At 42.8% G+C, this 24568-nt stretch overlaps 1 protein-coding gene across 1 annotated transcript in view; it reads right to left on the bottom strand.

Moving 5' to 3' along the window:
* Nucleotides 1–717: 717 nt before the first annotated feature.
* The window catches only part of MACO1 (macoilin 1), a 56908-nt gene continuing 33057 nt past the window's right edge, over nt 718–24568 (bottom strand). The window contains exons 7-11 of the mRNA XM_082834622.1: nt 13503–13661; nt 11939–12121; nt 9794–9914; nt 6672–6846; nt 718–2129 (exon numbers count right to left, since the gene is read on the bottom strand). Of these exons, the coding sequence (XP_082690748.1) occupies nt 1927–2129; nt 6672–6846; nt 9794–9914; nt 11939–12121; nt 13503–13661 (841 nt within the window). The 3' untranslated portion in view covers nt 718–1926. The remainder of the gene's footprint in view (nt 2130–6671; nt 6847–9793; nt 9915–11938; nt 12122–13502; nt 13662–24568) is intronic.

Below are 24568 nucleotides of genomic sequence, written 5' to 3' on the forward strand. Positions count from 1 at the left end.
GCCTGGATGGATTCACCCCAAATCCTGTAACCTGCGCCCCGCGGCACCCGTTGCCCGGGACACTGCCACTGTCAGGGTTCGGAAATGAGGACAGAACAGGAGTGAAAAATCTAAGTCCCATTCAGAACAATCTACCTTGTTGTGCCCTCCTGAAAAGTTAAAAAGGCAGAAAACTAGTTTTATCTGTAAGAAAATGTTTATTCTTTTGAACCCCACAGGAAAAAAAAAAAAAAGGAATGCAGCCAAGACCAAGTATTTAACCAAAATAGTGTCCCAAAAGGCAGCAAAATGGGGGAAACCTCAACACAAAGTCAGTGACAATTTTCCATGTTTTTGCACAAAGATGAAAAAAATCTGTGACAATTCTGAGTAACACTTCCATGGTGACAATTACACAAGATGATTCAAAAATGCAAAGTGGCAGCAACATGCATACCTGGCTAAAGCTAGAAGGTTTTAATCCCAAAATAAGATCAGTGATTAAAAAGGAAGATTCTTTTTAACACTTCTATCTTGCTGACTTGCTTGTCCTACTTAATTTGCTTTAAATGAGACATACATGCCAATTAACAGGAAATTTTAGAACTATGTCCTTCCAGAATCCATGGCAAGGAAGTCAAACCATTCTATTTGGTTTCTTAATTTTCCTAGGTTCCAAATACAGTTTTGCTTTGCCCCTCCCTCTCCCAGCCCCTCCCTCCACCCCCTCCCTGATTCTTAAACACTTCCAAAGGTTGCCAGTGCAAACACTTTTCTACCAATGTATAATATACACTTGAGACTGAAATCTTTGTGCAGAGTTTTGAGTTTTAAACTTTTTTAAAAAAAACAAAACAACAAACCTTCCTTGGCACAAGAGCTGAGGAATTGTCAAGTTTCTTTTAAATCGTCAAACACATGACGAAAAGTGGAAAGCACAGTTAAAGGAAATTAAAAAAAATAAAACAAAACAAAACCTAGAACTGCAGCTTTTATTAGCCGGCATTGCAGTCTCTCGAACACAAACACCGCCCAGCTCCCCTTCCCAGGGTGCTTGCCTCGAGACAAGTCCAGAACACTGTGGTGCTTTCAATGAAAGGAAACAGAAGGTGTGGCTGAAGTGGTACCGAACAGCCCAGCTACCCACCAGTTCTATAGCAGGATCCGTAGTGAGCTTGACACAGAGAGAAGGTAGATGATGGTAAAGGGGGAAATTGCTTAAAATCAAGTTTCCTCTTGAAATGTCTTTTCCCAAGGCACTGTGAACAAGACTGCTGCTAGCAATTTTCTAGGACTAAACACACCGATGGGAAGATACACATTTCAGACACAACCCCTGTTATGTTCTCACAGCTGGTCTCATCACCTGAGTCTCTCCCCTCGGCTGAAATGACACTCCTTGAATTTGTTTGGTCCTTGGAGGGGTAATCAATTTTTGTTTTCTGTAATTTTAGTAATCATTTTCTTTAATGCAGCTATAGCATCAAAGCTGTGTTAGGTTATTTAAACCTTTCACACTAAAAACTAAGTTTTCATGGTCATCCCCTGTGAATCCAATGTGCAGGTTTTGCTTGCTGATTTAAGAACAAAACAAAACAAAAATAAAGGGTTGAGAAGGAAAAACTCTGCTTTTTTTTTTTCTTCAAGAGGAAACTGTAAGAATACATAAAAGGCAAAATTGGCTACTTGAAATCCAAGACTGGTTTTAATGTAATGGCTGAGAAAAATAAACTGCAAAGTTCTGTGAGGTCTTCTAAAAACTTACAAGAAAAACTGGTGGGCAGTTCTAATCAGACTTGGATGTTATCTTCCCCCCCCTTTTTAAAAACGACAACATATACAGTCCCACAAAATACAATATAAACTTTTTTTAATCTTGACTGCCAGAGACGCTCCTTTGTGATGTTTTCTGATAACCAAAGCCTGGAAAAAACACACTGCTGGCCTTCATTTCTTCAGGGGCTGGTAAACAGAGGCATTGGGATCGAGTCCAGAGGGGCTGGTCTCCACAAATTTGGAAGAGTAGTGTGGGGAAACGGGGCTCAAGGGGCTGGTGGCAGCACTGTATGTTATGCTGGGCATGACGGCCATGACTTCGGCTATCTTCTGTTTTAGGTCCTTGATTTCCTGGTCTTTCTGAAGAATTTGTCCTGGAAGATCAAAGACCCACCATTAGTGAGAAGGGAGCGTTCACCCACCAGAGTGCCCTCTTGGGCCCACTGATCCCAAATGGATTCGACTCCAGCTTTGATGGTTTGTAAGGGGAGACACATTTTTCCTGTAATGTGCCAAACAGTAAATATTTAAACACTGTGAGCCACATACTGTCCTTGTCGTTTTTTGTTTTTTTTTTTATTTTAAACCATAGAAAACGGCAAAAACCATTCTTAGCCCACGGGTGGTACAAGAAAAGGTGGCAGGCCAGATGTGGCCTACGGGTCATGGCGTCAAGAGGAACCGCGTTTAGGTAGGTGTGACGAAGCAAAGGGCTCAACCTCCAGGAGCCACGTTTTGAGCTCGGCAGTCACCAGGGCAGCCGAAGAGGGTGCTTCTTTTGAACTAGGGCTCTACCTCTTGCGCGGAAACGTTTTTCCGGGAGGATGGACTATCTCGGAGTATGAGACCAAGGAATCCAACCAGCCTGCCTGCCGCAGGGCTGCTTCCCTTTCTGTGCTTCTCCAATGCTCTCTGTGTTAACTCGTGAGGTTTCTGTTTCTACTCCCTCACAAAGCTTTCCCTGCTCCTTCCATCTAAATCAGACCCTACCCCCAGCCCCCGACTCCTCGATTCTCAACACACCTTAAACTTTCCTTTCTGTCACTTTATTCTTTGTAATAATGATAATAATTACAATAGCGAACACGTATGTGCCAGGCACTGTTCCAACTGCTTACGTAGACTAACTCATTTATTTATCCCAACAACCCTATCAGATGGGAATTATCATCATCATCATCCACTTTATAGATGAGGAAACCAGGGCACAGAGAGGCTGAGGGACAAGAGCTGGGATTCAAGATGATGCAGTTTGCCTCTGGAGTCTGCACTCCTGCCGACTGCATTTTTCTGTCTCCGTTGAGTGTTCATTTGGGTGATGATTTGTGTCCATCATCTCTCCACTGGCCCATGAGCTCCATGAGGGCTGAGACTGTCTCCCCATTTTTGTCCTTGTCAAATCCCTAGTGCCCAGCCCAGTGGAAAGCTGAGGCCCTGCAAGGTATGTATCTTGCCCAAAGTCATTCAGTTATTAATGACTAAGCAGGATTGAAACCCAGGACCACTTTGTTCCAAAGCCCATGCAATTTCCATCATGCTTTGATGCTCCCTGGTCTACTAGGGGAAGAACACTTAGGAGTAGCCCTTCAGAAATTTACATGCTGAAAAAAGGAAGAGATTGTATTTGAGTTGCACTCACTTTGAGTCCTACAGAATACGGTAATATATTTAAAATGTAAGAGAGCATGGTGGCGTATTTTAAAAAATGATATAGTAGATGAAAGCCATTTTGGAACCAAGATGAATCAAATGATATAGAAAGTAGGAAGGAGAAACCCAGCAAGGGGCTTGATTTAAATTATGAAGTTGGGTTCTTATTAGAATATTCCAAGCATGAGCATGACAGTGGAGGGGAGTAGTGGGAAAGGCGGCAGCAAAGAGCCGCCCCGCTCTGGCTTCCTTCATGTCCCCTCAGCTTCAAGTAAGCATCAAATAGCCTCCTTCCCTTTGAATGAAGTAAGCCTCAGACGAATAAAATACCTCACAGCATCTGATAGATAAGCCACTGTATCTTTTTTCCATGAAGATTTAAGTTTGATTTCTTTAATCAGTAACATACAAACATTCCCAGAGCTTTGGAAAAGACAGTTCTCTTTGCTTTACGAGAATTTCTGGGCCAACAAGGAAGCATAATCTGTGTTGGGAAGCCAGGCTCCCCTCGGCTACTCTTGAGACCCAGGTGCTGCTTCACTCCAGCAGACAACCTCTTTCAAGTCTGCAAATCCAAGTAAAAGGGATGAGGCAGAGAGAGGGTAGCCACTTCTCAGGGAGCTGAGCCAGGCAGGCAAAACACCACCGTATGGTCAGAAGTTTAGCAGGATTCCCAGGAACCTTCTTTTTTTTTTTTTTTTTTTTGTGGTACGCGGGCCTCTCACTGTTGTGGCCCCTCCCGCTGTGGAGCACAGGCTCCGGACGCGCAGGTCCAGTGGCCACGGCCCACGGGCCCAGCCGCTCCGCGGCACGCGGGACCCTCCTGGACCGGGGTACGAACCCGCGCCCCCCGCATCGGCAGGCGGACTCCCAACCACCGCGCCACCAGGGAAGCCCCCCAGGAACCTTCTTTTTAAATGCCTTTCCCTGAGTCCACAGATTCATAAGCCCGATTCTCAACCCCTTCTCTTCTTGCTCTGCCACTGCCATCCCAAGCCACTCCTATGGCTTCACCGACTTCTCACAACTTCTACATCCCACCCCCAACCCCGGGGTTGTGGCCTTTTCTCTGGGGTTTAGGCCCCAAATTCCCACTGACTAATGAAGATCTTTAGGCCGAGTGTCTGGTAGGCAACTCCAGATCAAAGCATCCCAAACCAAACTCATTCTCTCTTCTCATTCCTTCATCTGTTTTGTTCTTCCTCCATGGTTCCAGCAACCCTGTTGGAACATGTCACCTGCTTCCTCCTCAAAATCTAGGGGATACATCCTCTAGTACAGCTTCATTCACGGTCCTACTAATCTACTCTCTTCTTCCATGTCCCCCAGCTAGAGGTCACTGGACTGCTTACGTGGACATTCTCAACACTGTCCTTCCTTTGCTTAAATGCCATTCCCTCAGGTAACAATGTTCTTCCCTGCCATTCTCTGCTCTCAGAATTCATCCTTCGAAGTCCACTCAATGGCCCCTCCCTTATGAAGCCACCCTGATCTCTCCTCTGTCCTTTCAAGCCATCTGCCTCTACCTAGTGGCAGCAGGCCTCGTGCGTGGCTTTCCCTAGTGCAGCACTTCTCACAGCGTCCATGTTGTCCTCATGCTAATACTAAGATATTTATCCGCCTTCTTCACGTGCATTCCCTCATGAGCCTAAGTGGAGTCTTCCAGGAGCAACATGGCAAATGAAATAACAACAGACTGAATGTAGAAACAGAGACGAGAATTGAAATATCTTCTATTAAGCCAGAAATTAAAGAGATTTGCTAAATGTAAAACAATACTGCTTTTCTCACTAACTTTTTTTTGTTTTGAGAAATAGTTATTTTCATAAAATGTTATGTTAACACGTAATACGTTTATTACATTATTTTTTTAATGAATTAATAAATGTTTTAGGTTTTAATTTCTAATACATCAATATTGGTAGACATAATTCACTTGAAAAACACCTCCCTTGGGGTACTCAATAATTTTAAGAGTGTAAAGGGGTCCTTAAGACCAAAAAGCTTGAGCACAACTACCTTAGCGGATCCCCAGCTAGACTATGTCTTGTTCGTCTTTGTCTCCCCTTCATCTTCTAGTAAAATGCTTTATGCAGAGCAAGTGTGAACGCTCTGTAAGTACCTGCTGAAATATTCTTTTCCTTCTATTAAATCAACTGTTTGAAAAATTTTTTCAGTAATCTATTGGTGGCTTATCAATTTCTTGAACAAAATCTAAACTTCTTTTCATCAGGTCATGTCAGGCCTCTGTTCAGAAGCTTTCCAGTTTCCCAGGTCACACAGAGTAAAGTCCAAAGTTCTTTCCATAGGCTGCAAAGTTTGGCAGATTGTGGCTCCTGCTACTTTTGACCCTAAAAACTCTTCCCGTCACTCAGGCTGCAGCCCCAGTGGCCACGACACATGTGCCTTTCCCCCAGAGACTTATACGGCTCACTCACTCTCTTCCTCTCCGTCTCTGTTCAAATGCTACCTATTCAAAGGCTCTTCCATGTCCTCCATGTCAAAGCAGCAGCCCTACGCACACACACAGCCTGCGTCACCACTGCTTTATTTTCTTCACTGCACCCATCAGATATTATATATTTGCTTGTTACTGTCTGTCCCCTTAGGGGCTTGCACAGTGCCTGGCATGTAGTAAGTCTCAGTAATATCTGCCGAGGGAATAGCCTGCTCTCCAGACTTTCCTCCCTCCACTCCCTCATCTGCAGCCTTCGCTCCAGCAAAGCAGAGCCAGCTGCCGCTCTGAACACATCAGGCCCTCCCAGCTTCCCTGGCCTTGCTCGAGCTGTTTCTTCTGTTCAGATGCCTCTCTACCCCTCACCGCCACTACACCGCTTCTTCACTGGGCTAACCCCTTCTCATCATTCAAGACCCAGCTCAGACATCAGCTCCCCTGAGAAAAATCCCTCTCTAACTCTCCAGACTGGCTGAGTCCCTGGCTCTCTATGCTCCCACAGGCCCTGTACATCCTGTTACATCAGCATGTTTTGGTGACTCTGCAGTTCTCTATTTCTTCTACAACACTCTGAGCTCCTTGAGCAGAGAAACTCACTCTTCCCTGTGTGCCCTGCACTTGGTATGTTCTCATCTCAAAATATGTCTGCAGAATGAATTAATGTGATGATTCCTAGATGTCCATGGTGGGTACTTATCAAACCACTTGAAGAGGAAATGGAAATGCCTTTGGGTCGAGCTCTAAGGGAGCTCTGCTCTCCGTGTCCCCAGGCATTCTCAGCCATGCTGCGTGACCTGGGCTGTTCTCCTACCTTGGGCAATCTCGAGCTGTCGCTTTGCATCCCCCAGTGCGGAGAACAGGTCCAGCTTGATTCTTGTCTCTGCGCTCAGGCTGTTCTCCAGGTGCTGCGTTTTATCTTGCATGGCTGAGAGGGCTGACATTAACACCTCAGTGTCCTTCTCATTTTCCTTATACTTCCGAAGCTCCTATCAATATCATCAAAGCAGCAATGTTACAAGATAGTTTTGGCATCGATGTCTACAAATTAGCCTGAAATCACAAATAAAATCCCACTATTATTGACCTGGCCCCTAGAACACAGAATCCTGGTGTTTCATGGGTTTAGACCTCGCCCCTTAGAGGGAGTGCAAAATGTATTTATACAGTGATGTGCATATACAAAACGATAATTGTATTGGGCTTTTTGAGATAACTGTGGACTCTGTCTCCAAATAAAACACTTTCGGGCTTCCCTGGTAGCGCAGTGGTTAAGAATCCACCTGGCAATGCAGGGGACACAGGTTTGAGTCCTGGCCCGGGAAGATCCCACATGCCACGGAGCAACTAAGCCTGTGCACCACAGCTACTGAGGCTATGCTCTAGAGCCCGTGTGCCACAACTACTGAAGCCCGTGCACCTAGAGCCCATGCTCCGCAAGAAGAGAAGCCACCATAAGGAGAAGCCCGTGCGCTACAACGAAGAGTAGCCGCAACGAAGACCCAACACAGCCAAAAATAAATAAATTAAAAAATATATATATAAAAAACACTTTCTTACAATCCTAATTCAGAGCCACAAAGAACTGTTTCCCTGCTGCCAGCTGCAAATGTTGCTGTAATGCTGTAGTCAAACGTGCGAAAACTCTACTCTCAATCTACACTAAAAATTGTAAAAATATTAATTATTTTGACAGCGTCTACTGAAAAATAGGCCCACTTAAAACATCAGATAATGTAGCCTATATATATGTGTGTGTGTGTGCGCGCGCGCGCGCGTGTGTGTGTGTGTATATATATATATATGCTGATATTTTTTTCATTTTAAGAGAGAAATCACAACTTATTATAGTCAATTAAAAAATACTTAAAAGTTCAAAGAAGAAAATAAAAATCACCCAAAATCCCAATGCTGCAAAAAATTTGATCTATTTTCTTTTAGTCTTTTTTAAGTATACGTGTATCTTTCAGCATAATTGAAATCAAACTATACATACAATTTTTTCAAAACATATAATCTCAACTGTTCTTTGAAAATGCAATTTTTATTGGCTGTTTAATATTCCTACATGTATATGTACCATAATTTATTAAACAAATCTCCCATTGTTAAGATTATTTCCAATTTTTTTGCATTTATATACCACTATGATGAACATCTCTGTACATCAATCATCGGTGAGACTTTTAAATATTTACCTCAAGGCCGGAGTCCGAGGAAAATATTTTTTAAAAATACGTGACCTTTTCCAGAAAGTTACACTTCCACCAGCAACACACGAGGCCTATTTCATTGTATCCTCACCCAGGTTGATATTAGCATTTAAAAATTCTTTGCTGATTTCACAAGAGATAAGTGATATCCAATTTTAATCTATCTGTCTTTGGTGACAGATGAGGATATATTCTTACATTGTTATCAGTCATTTGTATTTCTTCTGTGAATTATCTGTTCATATAATTTGCCTACTTTCTGTGTATTTGAGCTTTTCTTAGCAATCTTTATGAGCTATTTACATATTGAGGATATTAATTCTTTTTTTTTTTTTTTGCGGTACGCAGGCCTCTCTCACTGTTGTGGCCTCTCCCGTTGCGGAGCACAGGCTCCGGACGCGCAGGCTCAGCGGCCATGGCTCACGGGTCCAGCCGCTCCGCGGCATGTGGGATCTTCCCGGACCGGGACACGAACCCGTGTCCCCTGCATCGGCAGGCGGACTCTCAACCACTGAGCCACCAGGGAAGCCCCCTAATTCTTTTTTTTATAATATTTGTTGCAATATCTGTACCCTCCCCAATTGATTTTTTCATTTTGTTTTTCACTTTGTGATTTAAAACAAAATGTTTTTTCCCCTGGATTCAACTCTTCCTCTGGAATTTATTTTTGTGTGGTGTGAGATGAGCATCTCATTTTATTTTATTTTTTCCCATTGTCTAGCTGTTCCTCAGCCTTTCACTGACTAACCCTCGCTGTTCCATCCATTTCTTCTTTTTTTGTTTTTAATAAATTTATTTATTTATTTATTTATTTATGGCTGCATTGTTGCTGTGCGCGGGCTTTCTCTAGTTGCGGTGAGTGGCGGCTACTCTTCATTGTGGTGTGCGGGCTTCTCACTGAGGTGGCTTCTCTTGTTGCAGAGCATGGGCTCTAGGCATGCAGGCTTCAGTAGTTGTGGCACATGGGCTTAAGTTGCTCCGCAGCATGTGGGATCTTCCCGGACCAGGGCTCGAACCCGTGTCCCCTGCGTTGGCAGGCGGATTCTTAACCACTGTGCCACCAGGGAAGCCCTCCATCCATTTCTGATGCCACCTTCACTGAACACTAATTTAGGCTTTGTCTCTGGGTCACCTATTCTACCCCACTGACCTGCCACTAATTTCTTATGGGCTCCATGTGACTCAAATTACTGTAACTTTACAACTTATAACATTAGCCTTAAACATCCCTTTGAAGACCCAACGCCACCAAATACTTGGCTAAGGTACACACAGCCCCAAAACTGGCTATGTCCACAGCACTGGCAGCTTTCCTCCCCATGCATTGCCTAGAGTGGCCATCTGTGAAGCTGAGAGCCATCCAAAATGGTCCATTCCCTGGAGACGGACAGAGAATTAGGGCTAAGAAGAGGTGTATACGTTCCAAAGCACACTAATCTGGCCTATAACCTGAAAAAGTGAAATGAATCTCCCGTAAGTCAAGTTCTGGTATAAAACATGTCAAGGACCATTAACATTTCTGGCTTGTTTTAGAATCCAGATAAACTAATTATGACTTGCATGAGCTGGACAGGTGAGCGCTTCTTTTGGTCATACAGAGATTTTCAGATGCAACGGGGTTTGGCCTGTATCAGAAGGCACCATCTCTACACGGAAGCACAGAGCACAAACCTAACGCGGAAGAGGAATTCAAGCGCGATGAAGTCTGTTCTTCCTCCTTTACCTGAACTTTCAGTTCTAGTTCTCTGATCTGGTCTTCTTTCACCTTCATGTCCATTGTGAGCTTCTTGCCCTCTGCTTCTAATTCTCTGATCCGATTCCGTAAGGTTTCGGTGCACTCTCCCCTTATGAAAAGGAAGAGAAGGGAAAAGGAGGATTTAAAAGGCTACAGGTTTAACTGCGCTGCAGGGCGAGGTTTTTCTTACGCTCCACAGTCAGATTGCAGCTTTTGGCTCAGTCTGCTCATTCTCTCTGTTCTTTATAATTTCAAAAATGATCCAAAATAACTATTAATTGGGTGTCTAATATGAGCCAGGTGCCAAGCTAGGCACTTTACCCACACTTCCTTCTTTACTGGGTAGGGTTTATTATCCTATTTTCCAGAGAAGAAAACTGAAGCTACTCAGATATAATACTAGTTCAAGGTCACCCAGCTTGCAGGTCACAGAAGTAGGATAAGAACTGAGGTTTTTCCACCTTGCCAATCCAGCAAGCCTCCCATCAGGCCATATGAGTTGAGACAGGCACACAAGCTGAGCAAGAGAAAACCAGACATGTGCTGTCTCCAGCAGAGGGCAGTGAGTTAACAAACATTTTCACTTTTGAGGGACTGTGCGCTGGGAAGGTCACCTTTCTTTAGTCATGAAGTTTTGACAAGACTGGAGTAAAAAGAAAAAGAAGGGAGCAGCATTAGGTTCCTTCTCAGGGCTATAATAAGGGCAAACTTAAAAAGATGATGGCAATGGCCAGCCCAAAGCTGGTGAACTGTTTAGGTTTCAGAAACAGCCTGGTGGAGAAGGTAGGTGTCCTTTGCCTACGAAAACGAAGGCCCAGTGAGAGACTAAAGCCTTGCGATACACTTAAGAATAAAAACAGCCTCTACATAAATGATGGCAAACAAGGACCATCCAAGGATAAGACCAAAGGCAATAAGCTTAACCAAAAGCAAAAGAAATTAGGGGTAGAGACTGAAATCAATGTACTGATTCTCAAGCATAAGAGACACTAAACAATATGGTTAAGAAACTGTCATATCCTCCTCAGGGATTTTTTGAGAAAGAGTAACTGCTGGATGAAGTAAGGAGAGCACAAGCCACACCAGATGACTGTTCAGGAAAATCTCCTGCAAGTGTAAGTGCTTCAGGAATGCTCACAAATCTTTAAATGAGTGAACAAACAACCCCCCCACCCCCCAGACATCCTAAGCAGGTTAGTAAATGGTCTTGTGAATCCGTATAGATGCTAACGGGCCAAGTTAGCTCAGCCATCTGCAGTACAGAGTCTGCTGGGGGAAGGCAGGATCACGCAGGAGAAAGAGTTCTCTCTCCCGCTGCTATTTCCTAAAAGATGAAATGATGGTTCACCAATTGTTCTACAAATGCCAGAACCCAAAAGAAGGCTATTAACATGACAAATACAAAAAAGCAAAAAGTAGAATTATATTACATAGACACAAATTTAGGGATAGAAACTTAAAATTAAATAAATAATAATTTACCCTCCCCTACATCTGTAAACCCATAACTGACCCCCACCATGCAGATGAACTTCACCAGTCAAAAAAACAAAGAAAAAAGAAAAAGTGAAGTAGAAGCCAAAAAGAGAGCGAGACAGAAAGGAAGAAAAAGAGGCTCTTAACTCTCTTCCCCATCCTTTCCAGGTCACTTGACAGTTTGCTGATGTCCAACAAAGACATGAGCAGTCAGTACACAGTGCTTGGGGGACCAAGATTTTATCTTTCTTCCATTTTAAGATTAAAAACACCAGAAACACACAACTAAGAGTAGAGCATAATGATAGTTCTATAAAGGGAACAAAAGTCCAGATTGGTTCCCTCAAAGCATTTAGTAATTATCAGTCTTACAGAAAGTGGCTGGAAATCCCTTTTTGAGCACAATTTTGCCTCCCAGGTGTGGGAGGCATGGAGATTCCCTCATCCCACTTTAGACAGCAGGTCACTGAGGGATGAAGTTGTCATGACAGCATAAGCTTGCACAGATGGGGTTTAAACCAGCTAATAAAACAGTACTTAAAAGCAATCCATCCATGCATGATTGTGTATTTCCAGTCCTGCCCAAGGCATCAAATTCCCATTCTCAGTCCAAGGAAAGCCAACCTTGGATTAAGCACTCAGGTGACATCAACATACCTAGACGCAGCAGCAAATGCAACAGCCCGGGCAGCAGTAGCTTCTTCTAACTTCTTCCTTTTTTTTTCCTCCATTAACTGCTTTTCTACAAAACTTCGGGCTTCCTGCTCAGCTTTTAGCTTTTTCTCCAACTGGCTGATATTCTGCTTATCTTTTTGCTTCATTTGCACAGCATTATGTAACCTATATGGAAATGATTGTCATACAAAGTTTTACAATTAGAAACATCCAATATAAACCCTGGAGAAACATGGCTCCTCTTTATCATTTTGAGGCCAAAGCAAACAGGAGATTTGAACAGCAAATCATAAATGTCAATTCCCAGAGTGTCCAAGGAAAATACATTGTCATTATTATTTAACAATTCCTAAACGCCAATAAACAAGCTGCCTTACAAGATACAGAATTGGACCTAGCCTCTGCTTTATTAATGTAAGTGATCTACAGAAGGTAATCCAGAAAAAAGGATAAAACAAGTTTCTATCAGAGGAAAAGATAACTGTAGAACTAATTCTACAGCCCCAAAGCACCTTGAAAGAACTTCAGTCTGAGACCAAGGAAGAGCTGAACCAGATCCACTGAAACTGAGGAAAAGGGTAGGAGGGGAAGGTCTTTCTCTGCCTGAATACAATATGCTGCAGCCTACTGCAGCCTTTCCTTTCCAGCTGGGAGATGTTTTCTCAGAGTATCCCAAAATAGATCTTGTAGTTAGAATCACAGGATGCTTAATTTCAGATAAAAATTTCAGCCACATTCCCTTCCCTGCTACTACCACCCCCAGCTTTACATATCAATATAAGGTGAGTTTCTCTCAATATATCAATGTAAGGTAAGATGTTCTCTATGTAATAATGCTAGAGCCATCACATACATACGTGAGTCAGAAGCAATGGAGAGGTTATTTGCCTATAATGCTCTAGCTTTTGAGCTACATTCCCTGAAAATGATGAAGAACTGCTCTTTCAAGGAAAAGCCCAGAAAGCTCAGCACCTGTAATAGTAATCACTACCCCAGACACACACTGTTTAGAGATGAAAAAAAAAGACAGACCCACATTGAGTCAAGAAGTAATTCCAGAATGAATTAATGGAAAGCATAAAAGAATTCATGCAGAAGAGCTAGCTTTTTGTCTGCCTCTTCAAATAAAATCAAGTTCAACATCATTTTTTAGTTCCAGAAAACAAGGAGATAGAGTCTAATCCTCTGGAAATGTTCACTCAAGGGAACAAGAGTTTCAAATTGTGGCAGAAATACTTCTTGTCAGTTTTACTCATATTGTCACAAAAGCTCAATAACTATCTTAAACTAAGAGAAGAAGTTATTAAATGAGAGAAGACAGAATAGTAATATTAATAAACTGTTTGGCTGCAATGAAATAAGTTTTTATAGATTTTATAACATGTTGAATATCTGGTCCTACATTAAATATTTTAAACATTTTGTTCAAAAAAAAAACCCTCTGCTAGATCCCTTTGTCGTCATGAGCCTTGTGCTCCAATCCCTGGAAACAAGAGCAATGCGAGGCTGCTTGACTCACGGCCAGAGGCCCACAAGGCGCACATACTTGTTCTGCAGCAGCTCATTCTCTTGCCGGAGCTGGCCCATTTCTGAGCGGATCCCTCGCTCGGTGCTCGAGAGGGAGCTGATCTGACTGCGGAGCTCCTGTTCCACTTGCCTGCTGGCCTGCAGGTCGGCCTTTAACTTTTTAATGTCTTGTTCCAGCCTAGGAGAAGGAGAAACACAGCATCTTCATCACTGACAGGCCAACCCGGGGGCTCTGTGGCAGACCCTGGCTGAAGTCCCTGACTGCTGGGTGGCTGGTGGAGCACCCTGCCAGCAGCTCCTGACATCAACACAACTCCCGTCTGCAATCAGCCTTTGAATCAGTGCTTCTGCCTGGGTCTCCCCCTTCCCACCAGAGGGTAACTTTTGATTCCCCCCAAATATTTGTGAAAACTGACAGGTGAAGATGGTGCTTGTGAGTATCTGAGCTGCTAATAAAGGAGGAGGGGAAGGCAGAGGGAGGGTGCCTGAAGGGCATGGTCCCCTCTCCACTGGTGAATTCCCCATGCCCCTCAGCAAGGGAGATATGCTAATAACAACCAGCTCAGGACCCACATGCTTTGAGATACCCTGATAGATCAGAGTCTACTGTCTGAGATTCCCTCCCACCATGGGCCTAGAAGAAAACAGTGTCTGAGGCAGCCTCCTGAAACTGCTAGCATCCTTGCTAAATGATGTTCACACTTGTGGTGACTGTGACAGAAGCGCTTACTAGACTCAGCAACAATGAAAAAAGGAACAAATTACATGACCTATGAATCATAAGAAAACTCAATCTGTGAAATGAAGCTTATCTTTTCAATTCCTTACTCCTGTTCCATCTATTTCCTTTAATGCAGTAATAGTTTCACTTTAAGTGATATGTATTGGGGAGCTATTATACGCACATGTAGGACTGAAAAGGGTCAACAAAGAATATGAAGTTAAGCCCCCTTCTTCATGAGAGGACTTTACAATTTCACTAGAGGCCAATAAACAGACATTTAAAATGATTAAACCATAATACAGGAAGGCCATGGTTAAAAACATGCTAAAGGGAGTAACTAATATTTAATGAGAACTTACATGCCAGGCACTGTTCCATAGGTTTTAATGGTATGAACGCATTTAATCTGTACAACTATGAGCTAAATTGAATAACCTTGGCAATTATTAGTCCCATTTTTACAGATGAAGAAATTTAGGGAAGGTTCCTAAAGGTTCCAGCCCAAGGTCACACAGGCAGCCTAGCTCTAGACTCCACTCTCTTCTCCAGCAGGCCAAACTGTGGCTCTATCAGCCACAGCATGGCATGGGGAGAAGCGTCGCATGAGTTCTGAGGAGAGAAGATGGGAAATGAGTTGGGCCTCGAAAGTTGGGCAGGATTTGGAGAAGTAGAAGGGGAGGAGAAGGCATTCCAAACAAGGGGAAAACATGCTCAAAAGCTCAAAGGTAGCAACAGCCACAGGCATTTGGAGGCAGAGCAATCAGTCTGGCCTCTGAGGAAGGCTTGTACTCTGGGAACAGGGTGAGAAAGGATAGAAGGGACCTGGCAGATTAGACCCTGGAGAACGGCACTCAAGTTCAGGCCAAGGATGACTGCCAGGTGAGACTCAGAAGACACCTTTTCCTACAAACTTACAGTAGGCAAAAGTCAGTTAGCTCTGAAGAGACTCTTGTGCATTTCACTAATCCAACACACCAACAGAACCAAGAATTCTGGAGGGCAATGGTGATCTCTCCTTGGAACTGCCAGGTCCATAGACTAGGCCCTTACAGATATGTTTTATGAAGCACTAAATCCCCAGGGCCCATCAATCACAGTGATCAACACTTACTAAATACATGTATCGGTTGCCTGGCATTCCTTAGAAAACCAAAGAGCAGCTTTATTTACCTGTCTTACCTTTAGCCAATTGAAACAAAATCTCAAAACCAAAAAGTCATGAAACATCAACGGTTAGCTCCCAGGCCCAGCAGCCAGTCCCCCTGTCCAGTGCCTGGGAACACGGACTAGAGACTCTGTTCCAGAAGAGCTGCCGGGTCTCCTGACACAGCTCGCTCCCCAGGGAAGCGTCACAAATGGACATCATGCCACACTTTCCCTATTGCCAGGGTTATTCCAGTTGAATGTACTCCCGGAACTGCTCTGAACAATTACCGACTGGCATTTATACCATCCCCACACCGTCACTCATTCACCCGAAGTTACCCAAGGGATATTTTCTAAAACAGGTCGATGCTGTCAGGTTATCCTCATTAAGAAGTTTGGCTGAAAAATGTGTTAGGTAATTTATCTTTTTTGAGAAGTCGGTTTCACAGCCCGAGGGCTGCCTTTTTAGTAAAAAGGATGAGCTTTAAGAAGAGACTAGGGACTTAGCAAGGTTTAGAAACGGGGTATAGGATCAGGATTCTCGACTCAGCTCTGGAGCCAGCTCTGCGACCCTGGACAAGGCATATAACCTTTCAGGACTCAGTTTCCCCATCTGAGGCAAACGATCTCTAAAGTTCCTCCCAGCTTGGTCTAGGATTTCTAGGCCTGACACACTTAACCACTGGCTGTTGATCTGCTCCTTCAGATTAGCAACCTAAGCTGTATCATATGCAGAGGCCCAGGAATCAAGTTCCACACAACCAGCCACTGGGGCAAAGCATGTGCCGCAGCTGGGAATGAAAGAAAAATTAAATCTGTGAAGTCTAGATGTCAAGAATTTTGAAGTTATTACTTTTTTAGAGTTTTTAACCTATAAAAGCCAAATTTCCTACCATGAACTAAGAATAACAATTTCTGAATGAAACTTTAGAGTTCTTTGAAAAATGTAAAAAAACCAAGGAGTTAGTGCAGTTAGGAGAGCGACGTGTGCAAAAATATCTAGAGCGTAACTTCTGGAGATCGCAGAACACGAAACAATATTTTTTGTGTGCAGAACTATGAAAATTTTATCAAAGACATATAGCAGCACAATACAAGAAAAATAAAGTGACGTGGTCACAAGGGTGTGTTCACTTTTTGAGAATTCGTAAGTTGTACACTTAAGATTTGAGCACTTTTGTGAATGTGTGTTATACTTCAATAAAAAGCTTATTTTCAAAAATTAAATAACTTAAGTTCACAAGGCACAGAATTAAAATGCTTCAGGATTTTCATAACTGTTGCCACTGGTTCTGTAAAACTCTGAATGACTGTTTTCCAAACAATTGCAGCAAACCTGTTAGTTAACACAGCATTCCTCAGTTTAAGGAACACTGGTCTATAGGAAACTGCATAACAACATGTAAGATAACTTAATGTGCTAAATGGTAAATTCTCAGTAACTTTTAAAATTTATTAGGGGAAACTTTTCATTGTCTCTCTGCAGAAAGCATTAATTTAATGTTGAACGTTCACTATATTTTAAATCGTAACTGAGGTAGGTGGTAAAATGATTTACAAACCCTTATTGGATTTATGTTTTTATTGCAAAAGTGATACCCAGTCAAAATAAAAAACTGCATACAACAGAAAAGTATAAACATGTAAATAACTCATAATCCTTTCATCCAGACAGAACCACTATTTGCATTTGGTTTACTTCATTTCTGTATGTCTTTTTCTTTCTCTTTCTTAACACATGTAAACATTTTTCATATTGCTGAGAGGATATCACATGTATAGTTTACATATCTTAAGCACCTTTCCACACTATTAGAAACTTTTCACAAACAACTTAATTGCTGCATAATATTACACTGCACAGACGTACTGTACTACCAATCTCTGCATATGCTCAATAAAAAAATGTATACATGAGTTTTTAAAGAATTACATGAATTAGTAGGTTGAACTGAATCGAGCCAGTCAAGTGCCAGGGGCATTTATTAGACAGATAACTACTACTTGTCATAATGGTAAACTTAAGCCTTTTGTGCTGAAGGTCAATACTTACTAGGTAAAATGCAGATATATAATTTATTGCTGTGAAACACCAAGAAGTACTGATTAAATGGTGTTAAGAGGTTAATGCAAAATCTTCAAATGTATTCATGGGATTTTACTAAAATGTCGATAGCTGCAACCTAAATTCGAAGCACGTGGCCAGGAAGAAAATGACGCAGAAGTAATACTTTATAACCCTTAAAACTAATTTCAGTAAATAGGAATCAAAAGAAAGCAGGAAAAAATTTCATCTCCAAGATCAAATCCATTTATCAGAGCTAAATCCTATTCTCCTCCCTACACAATAGAAGATTAAGGGATAAAAGAGAACTTTCCTCCAGCAGAACTATAAACTCATCCAAAAAAGAGAAATAATGGGTCAGACAGATCTTAACCAAACTTTGGTAAGGCTTCGGCAGGAAATAAACATACTCCCTCCTTGCCCAACTCCCGTGGCGCTAGTCACCCTTACGAAGGCTGTCCAGTAGTGCTGCCACTTGGGATGCAGACAGGGCCCACAGCAAAGCTGGAGTCTACGTGTCCAATAAATATGTCTATCTGGGCCCAATCAGACAAACCAGGGGTCTAATCAACTCAGAATGTTACCTGTTAGGTCCAGGCACCTTTCCGAGCCACTTTACTCCACTTTACTGATAAAATTTTAAATCAACTTCTAAACTTGTAAGCTACCTCTGAACTCCAGCAGAGCACCTAACTCACAAGCAAGAGGTGCGGCCCCTGGAGCAGCCCTTCCTCAGGGCTCCACTCGCCGGCCCAGCTGACTTCAGAGCAAAACTGCGAAGCTGAGGAACGCTCTCACCCACTCCAAACCTCAACTCTACCTCATCTCCTCCCTCATTCCGCCCAGCTAAGGTACGCTATAATGTAAATGGTTGCTAGTTATTTAATTTTAAGGGAAAAAGTTACATGTTACTAAGGGGTAATTTCCTAGCTGACCAAAAGAATGAAGCTCAGACCTGCGTCTTTCAAGGCAGGCTAAGTAAGAAAAGTATCTTGGAGCATCTTGAAGCACACCTGGTAGTAAAACAAAGTACAGTATTCAAGTGTCAGCTTTGAGTTGAAAGAGGTATTGTTAAGCATCTGAAAAGGTAGGGAGATATTTATGTCTAAGTGTTTGTAATCCTTATCTTTGTGAATTACTTGAATTACAGCCACAGTGCTATGACTTCATTGAAAGTTTAAAAGTCTCCAATGTGTAGAGCCAGTACCTTCATGTTTTTATAAAGCCTGAGGCTTTATGAGGCCTGACTGAGAACACAGAAGAACTTTAAGACTTCGGGGCAGGAAATTGCCCCAGGAAGCAAGTCCTGCGAAAAAGAGGGAGACCTTTTCTCAGCCAGGACTTCACCTACGGATGACTCCATACCCATTCCAGAAGACGACCTAAGTGTATATTTCTATGGGTTGCCAGCTTGACCCCATGAGGCCCTCAGGAAGATAAGGAGCCTCGGCTCTGCTGGTTATCTCTGAGCTCTAAGAAGCTGTGACAGAGATGCTGTAGGCCTTGCATGACAACACAGAACTTAAGAGTGCTGCTTACCACGTAAGAAAAGGGGCTTCAGAAGGTCACCTTCAAACGATACAGCCAAGTGACTGAAAGATTAGTTTTTTTCACAAACCCATCATACCAGCCAAAATGACCCACTCCTTGTTTCCAGACATCTTCTGCCTTTAATTATACCACCCCTCCCTCCTGGAGGAATGGCCTCCAATTTTCAAGTCTCACTCATTCGAGACCCACTTAAAAAATAAAAACAAAAACCAAACTCTCCACCATGAGGTGCTGATTTCCCTCTCCCTCTGAAATCTGAAAGCCCTTACTGTTGGTGTTTCTGGTTTGGCACTAAACCATTTCCCTGTGCTGTTTTTACATTTGTTTTGGTTTTTAATATTTTCCTGTGTATATATCTTATTTCTAAAGAGCCTATAAGTTCTCTGAAGCCAGGGACTGGTGGTGCTCTAAAATTAGAAGCTGGAAGTGTATTTCTAAAGTTTCTTCCAACCCTTCCAAGACCATGTCTCTAACCCTCGCTCTGTGTCCATTCCCTCAGTGCTTAGATTAGAACAGGGTTAGCGTTATGATATATGAGGCTCTGGAAACAACCTATCTACAGCAGGCCGCCAGATTTTTAGTTTCAGTAGTGGCTGAAGGAGACAGGGGTAAAGGGGCATTTGCTTATCAGGAAGGCAGGTGCACATGAAAAGGCTGAATGAAGACGGGAATAAAGACACAGACCTACTAGAGCAGGGACTTGAGGATATGGGGAGGGGGAAGGGTAAGCTGGGACAAAGTGAGAGAGTGGCATGGACATATATACACTACCAAACGTAAAATAGATAGCTAGTGGGAAGCAGCTGCATGGCACAGGGAGATCAGCTATGTGGTTTATGACCACCTAGAGGGGTGGGATAGGGAGGGTGGGAGGGAGGGAGATGCAAGAGGGAAGAGATGTGGGAATATATGTATATGTATAACTGATTCACTTTGTTATAAAGCAGAAACTAACACACCATTGTAAAGCAATTATACTCCAATAAAGATGTTTTTAAAAAAAAAAAGACTGAATGAAGAGCAACTGCTTTATCTCGCTATGTACCTAATTCCATTAGGAGATCCCCTGGCATACGTTAATCATACAAGACAAAACTTGTTTAGGGACCACACAGCTGTCTATGCAGGAAACTGAGCTCATAAATCAAAGCTCTGTCCCCAGAAGAAATACTGTTCACCTTCTCCACCAACTCCTTCCCTTCCCCCCTTTCCAGGTCATTCACCCTGACAGGCTGGGTAGCATGGGTCATTCACATAAAAACATGAATGTCTTTCATCTTAAGTGAGGCCTACACTGACTTGAAGCTGCTCTAGTATATCCTATAAACCACAGCTTTGGAAATAAGGAAATGAAGCTGCCTCAGGTCTCACTGTGGTTACTACAATTGCTTACCAGGCACATGTATCCAAAAATAAGCAACAGCCTGATTACCTGATTGCTAGGTGAAACCATAATATAAAGTACCTTATGTCTCTGCTCCCTAATCTGTCAAACACATTCATTTTCATTAAGGAACACAGAGAAGGAAAGGAAATCTAGAGGATTTCACTGGCCATTCACGGAATAGAAAACTGACTTCTTGAAGCCCTTTAAGAATAAAGCTATGGGTGCCATGAACTAGTATTTTTAATAAGGTCCTTAAAAGATGTGGTCAGATATGATACTTTGTATCAAAAAAGTCTTTAAAATGTTCATATCTGTTAATACATCATTCCTCTCCCACACTGGAGATACACACAAAGATTTGTGTAAAAGTGTGTTTGTTGCAGCATTATTTATAATAAGAAAAAAAAAAGCAGGAACACAAATATTCAACAGAAGAGTGGCTAAATAAATTGTATATTCATGTGTCTGACTGACATGCCACCATTAAAAAACCATTGGGGTCTTCCCTGGTGGCACAGTGGTTAAGAATCTGCCTGCCAATGCAGGGGACATGGGTTCAAGCCCTGGCCTGGGAAGATCCCACATGGTGCGGAGCACTAAGCCCGTGTGCCACAATTACTGAACCTGCGAGCCACAACTACTGAGCCCACGTGCCACAACTACTGAAGCCCACGCGCCTAGAGCCCACGCTCTGCAACAAGAGAAGCCACCGCGATGAGAAGCCCGTGCACCGTAACGAAGAGTAGCCCCCGCTCGCTGCAACTAGAGAAAGCCCACATGCAGCAACAAACTCAACACAGCCAAAAAAATAATAAACAAATTAATTTTTTAAAAAACCACTGAGGAAGAATATTCAATGACATGGGAGAATGCTCATGATATAGTCAGTGAAAAAGACAATTACAAAACATTATACACAGTATGAGCTTCGTTTTGTGAAAATATGTACGTATGCAAGAGAAAAAAAGACTGAGAGGATATACATTAAGATAGTGGGGCTTCCCTGGTGGCGCAGTGGTTGAGAGTCCATCTGCTGATGCAGGGGACACGGGTTTGTGCCCCAGTCCGGGAGGATCCCACATGCCGCGGAGCGGCTGGGCCTGTGAGCCATGGCCGCTGAGCCTGTGCTCCACAGCGGGAGAGGCCACGGCAGTGAGAGGCCTACATACCGCAAAAAAAAAAAAAAAAAAAAAAAGATAGTGGCCACCTCTTCTTTATTTTCAAAATTGGAAGTAATCAACAGCTTATTTTTAACATTTTAATTATCATTTTATGATTGGGAGAAAAGTTATTTCAAAATAGGAAGCTGTTAATTTGCTTTCCATGGCTTTTCAACATTCACTGTTACTCTTAGATTTGCCCATGTCACAGGCCAGTTTCAGAACTAATCTGAAAGCCTTAGGGAAAACCCAACTCTTTTACTTCCTAAACTTTTTAGGTCACTCCAAGGAAGGCGAACTTAATTTTCTGAAGCAGAAGACACCTCAGTTCCTAAATCTACATCAACTACCTGTACTTCCCATTCATCAGTTCCTATCAAAGCAATAGTTTGTCTAAATCTAGATTCTAGAGCTGCAGTTTATGGCCCTGCCCTGGCTCCCTGTAAAAGAAGAGAGCAGGCATCGCTCTGACATCAGCCTTGACAGTATACACACGTTACAGGGGATGGTGCTGGGAGGTCCAGATTCTAAACTGGCTGGTCTGTGAAATCTGCAAATAACCACTGTCCATGTCCCGTTTCGGTGTATTTTATGCTCCAAGAACACGGCAGAAAAACACCTCGGTGTGGAGTAAGTCACCTGCCTTAGACACAGGAGGCCTCTATACCGTATGGTTTGAGGAACACCAGAGACCCAAACTACCCTTCTTACCATAAGGCTGTCCCCTCTCCTTCTAAGTGGTCTGAAGGCCTCACGGTCAGGTGTGAGGATGCAACAAAAAAGCTGGCAGTCTTTGACTCTGGAGGGGCACTGTCAACAGATGCATGTTTTCCAGGAGCACACAGAACTCAAGGACAGGAGAAGGCAAAAAGTTCCCATTAATACATGGCAGATCAGTGCATGGGAATTACCAGATTGCCCCTAACTACAAGTCCTTCCTGCAGGAGTCCAGTTTTTGACTGGTGGGGTCAGTGGGGGATGGAACAAAATACAAGAGTAACAGGAAGGGTCAGGTGCAGAGGTTACAGACTGGTGAGCCAATCCGGCCCATGAACATGTTTGTTTCACTCTCCTCCACATGATGCAAAAATAAATGTTGTGGAACTGTGAGATTTCACATAAAGACACCTATTTTGGCATCTCCTCTGAACATCAGAAGATTTAGCAACACTGGGCCTGCAACCCCACAGCAACACCTGGCTGGGCCATCTGGAAGGGCATGTGCTTCCCAACTCCCACGTGCCGGGTGCAGTACTGAGTACGAACGATGCCAACCCCGGCCCCCTTGCTCACACCTGTGCCCTGCCTCGCTCCTGTACGTGCCGGAGTCCTCAACACCCTCGCTCGAGCCAGGGGGACAGTAAGGGCAGTGGTCCTTTCCAGTTCATTACTGTTTCTGTTTCAAACCTGTTACAACACTCTACCAAGAAAGGTGAAACGTACCTTATGAGAGAGAGTTGTTGTCATCCTTTCCATAAAAAAGAAACTAAAACTTGCTTTAATTCTGAGAGTCCCAGCTGACTAGAAAAGAGGTCTAAGAGATCCCAGAGAGATTTGCACAGACTGAAGTATACCCACACTGGCGGTCAAAGTACTCAAATAGCCAGTTTCTAAATGGTAGTGTGAGTAACATTTGAAGAATACAGTTCCTTTTCCTTGGAGTCCCACCCCTTCAGGGAATCCACCCCTAATTCCCTTAGCTGGAAATCTCAGTTCGTTATGTGCCAGCAGGGGTACTGACTCAGAATTTAACACAACATTTTATAGTAGTTCCTTCTGAATTCTAGGGAGGAAACTTTCTAGCTGGCTAATCAGAAATCCCTGTTTTAGAATAAACTCTCAGTACTCAACATAAAAATGTTTCTAATGTGGATTCCCCCCACCAAATAATTTGTGTTACTTCATAATTTATCCATACAACATAGATAATGAGCTTTTTTGATCACCTGGATATGCAGACTAAGTAAACTGCTGGCTTAAATTCATTAATGCCTAGCTTCTAAAGTGCTGCTTGGTTTTCAAGTCACAAAATAGGCCTGCTTAAGTATAAAATTATCATGCTTCTATTACCACATTTATATCCCAGAATATTATAGTTTTAAATCACTGCAATGGTTAAAATAAATTCAAACTATATTATGAATTAATATAATAAACAAAGCTAACCAAATAAAACCTACAGGTACCTTAAACATTATGAGCGTGGAAGAAAATGAAAATAAATCAGGTCCAACAATGTATATCTGCTCAGAAACAATGCTAGACTAATATAAATCAAAAACATGTTTCCACAGAGACACTGAACTTACTAATAAATAGAAATATGGCTCTACCACTTTTTTTTCACTTAATAATTTCCAAAGAATTTATTTTCACTTAATAATTTCCAAAAAATTTAGTAGCAGCTATATCCAACATACTTAATCTAATTCTTTCTGAAATGTCACGTATTTTTACTAAATTTACCTCTCAGCTAGAAATGATACTGTTACAAGTAAATGGTCAAATGCACCTGTGGAAGCGGAAAGGCCTACTTTGGCAGCCACCACTCACGAGGAGAGTGTCAGGCAAGTCACTGTGCAGCACAGGTTGTCAATGCAGGTGACAGGTAGCACACGTAGGGAAAGCAGCCAGGGTAAAGCCCCAAAGCCCCAATCACTGTCTCCCAAGGTCATATTTTCTTCCACAAACTATTCCTGACACACAGCAAAATGTATTCAAATGCAAAAGAAAACAAACAAATATACCATCTTCTCTTTGGCACCAGAGATGACATACAAGCAGTCAACGCATTTTCTAACCAGGGGGATTTCCTTGGAGGGAAGTTTGGAAACATGGAATCCAAGCTCTCTCTCCAGCTACCACAAAGACAAAGAGAATGGTAGAGCTAAGGGGGAAGAGAGAAGGCAAGACCCTCCAGGAAAGATGAATAAGACAAGGCAAACTGAGATTTCCTCCGAGTTCTTGGCTGACGTGTGGCTTGTGCCTGGATTCCTTGGCCCTGAGGAACAACCAACCCACTGGCAGAGTAAATGGCTTTTTCAAAAGTCCC

The sequence above is a fragment of the Leucopleurus acutus genome (genome assembly GCF_964270905.1).
Source record: "Leucopleurus acutus genome assembly, chromosome: 2".
Classification (NCBI taxonomy): Eukaryota; Metazoa; Chordata; class Mammalia; order Artiodactyla; family Delphinidae; genus Leucopleurus; species Leucopleurus acutus.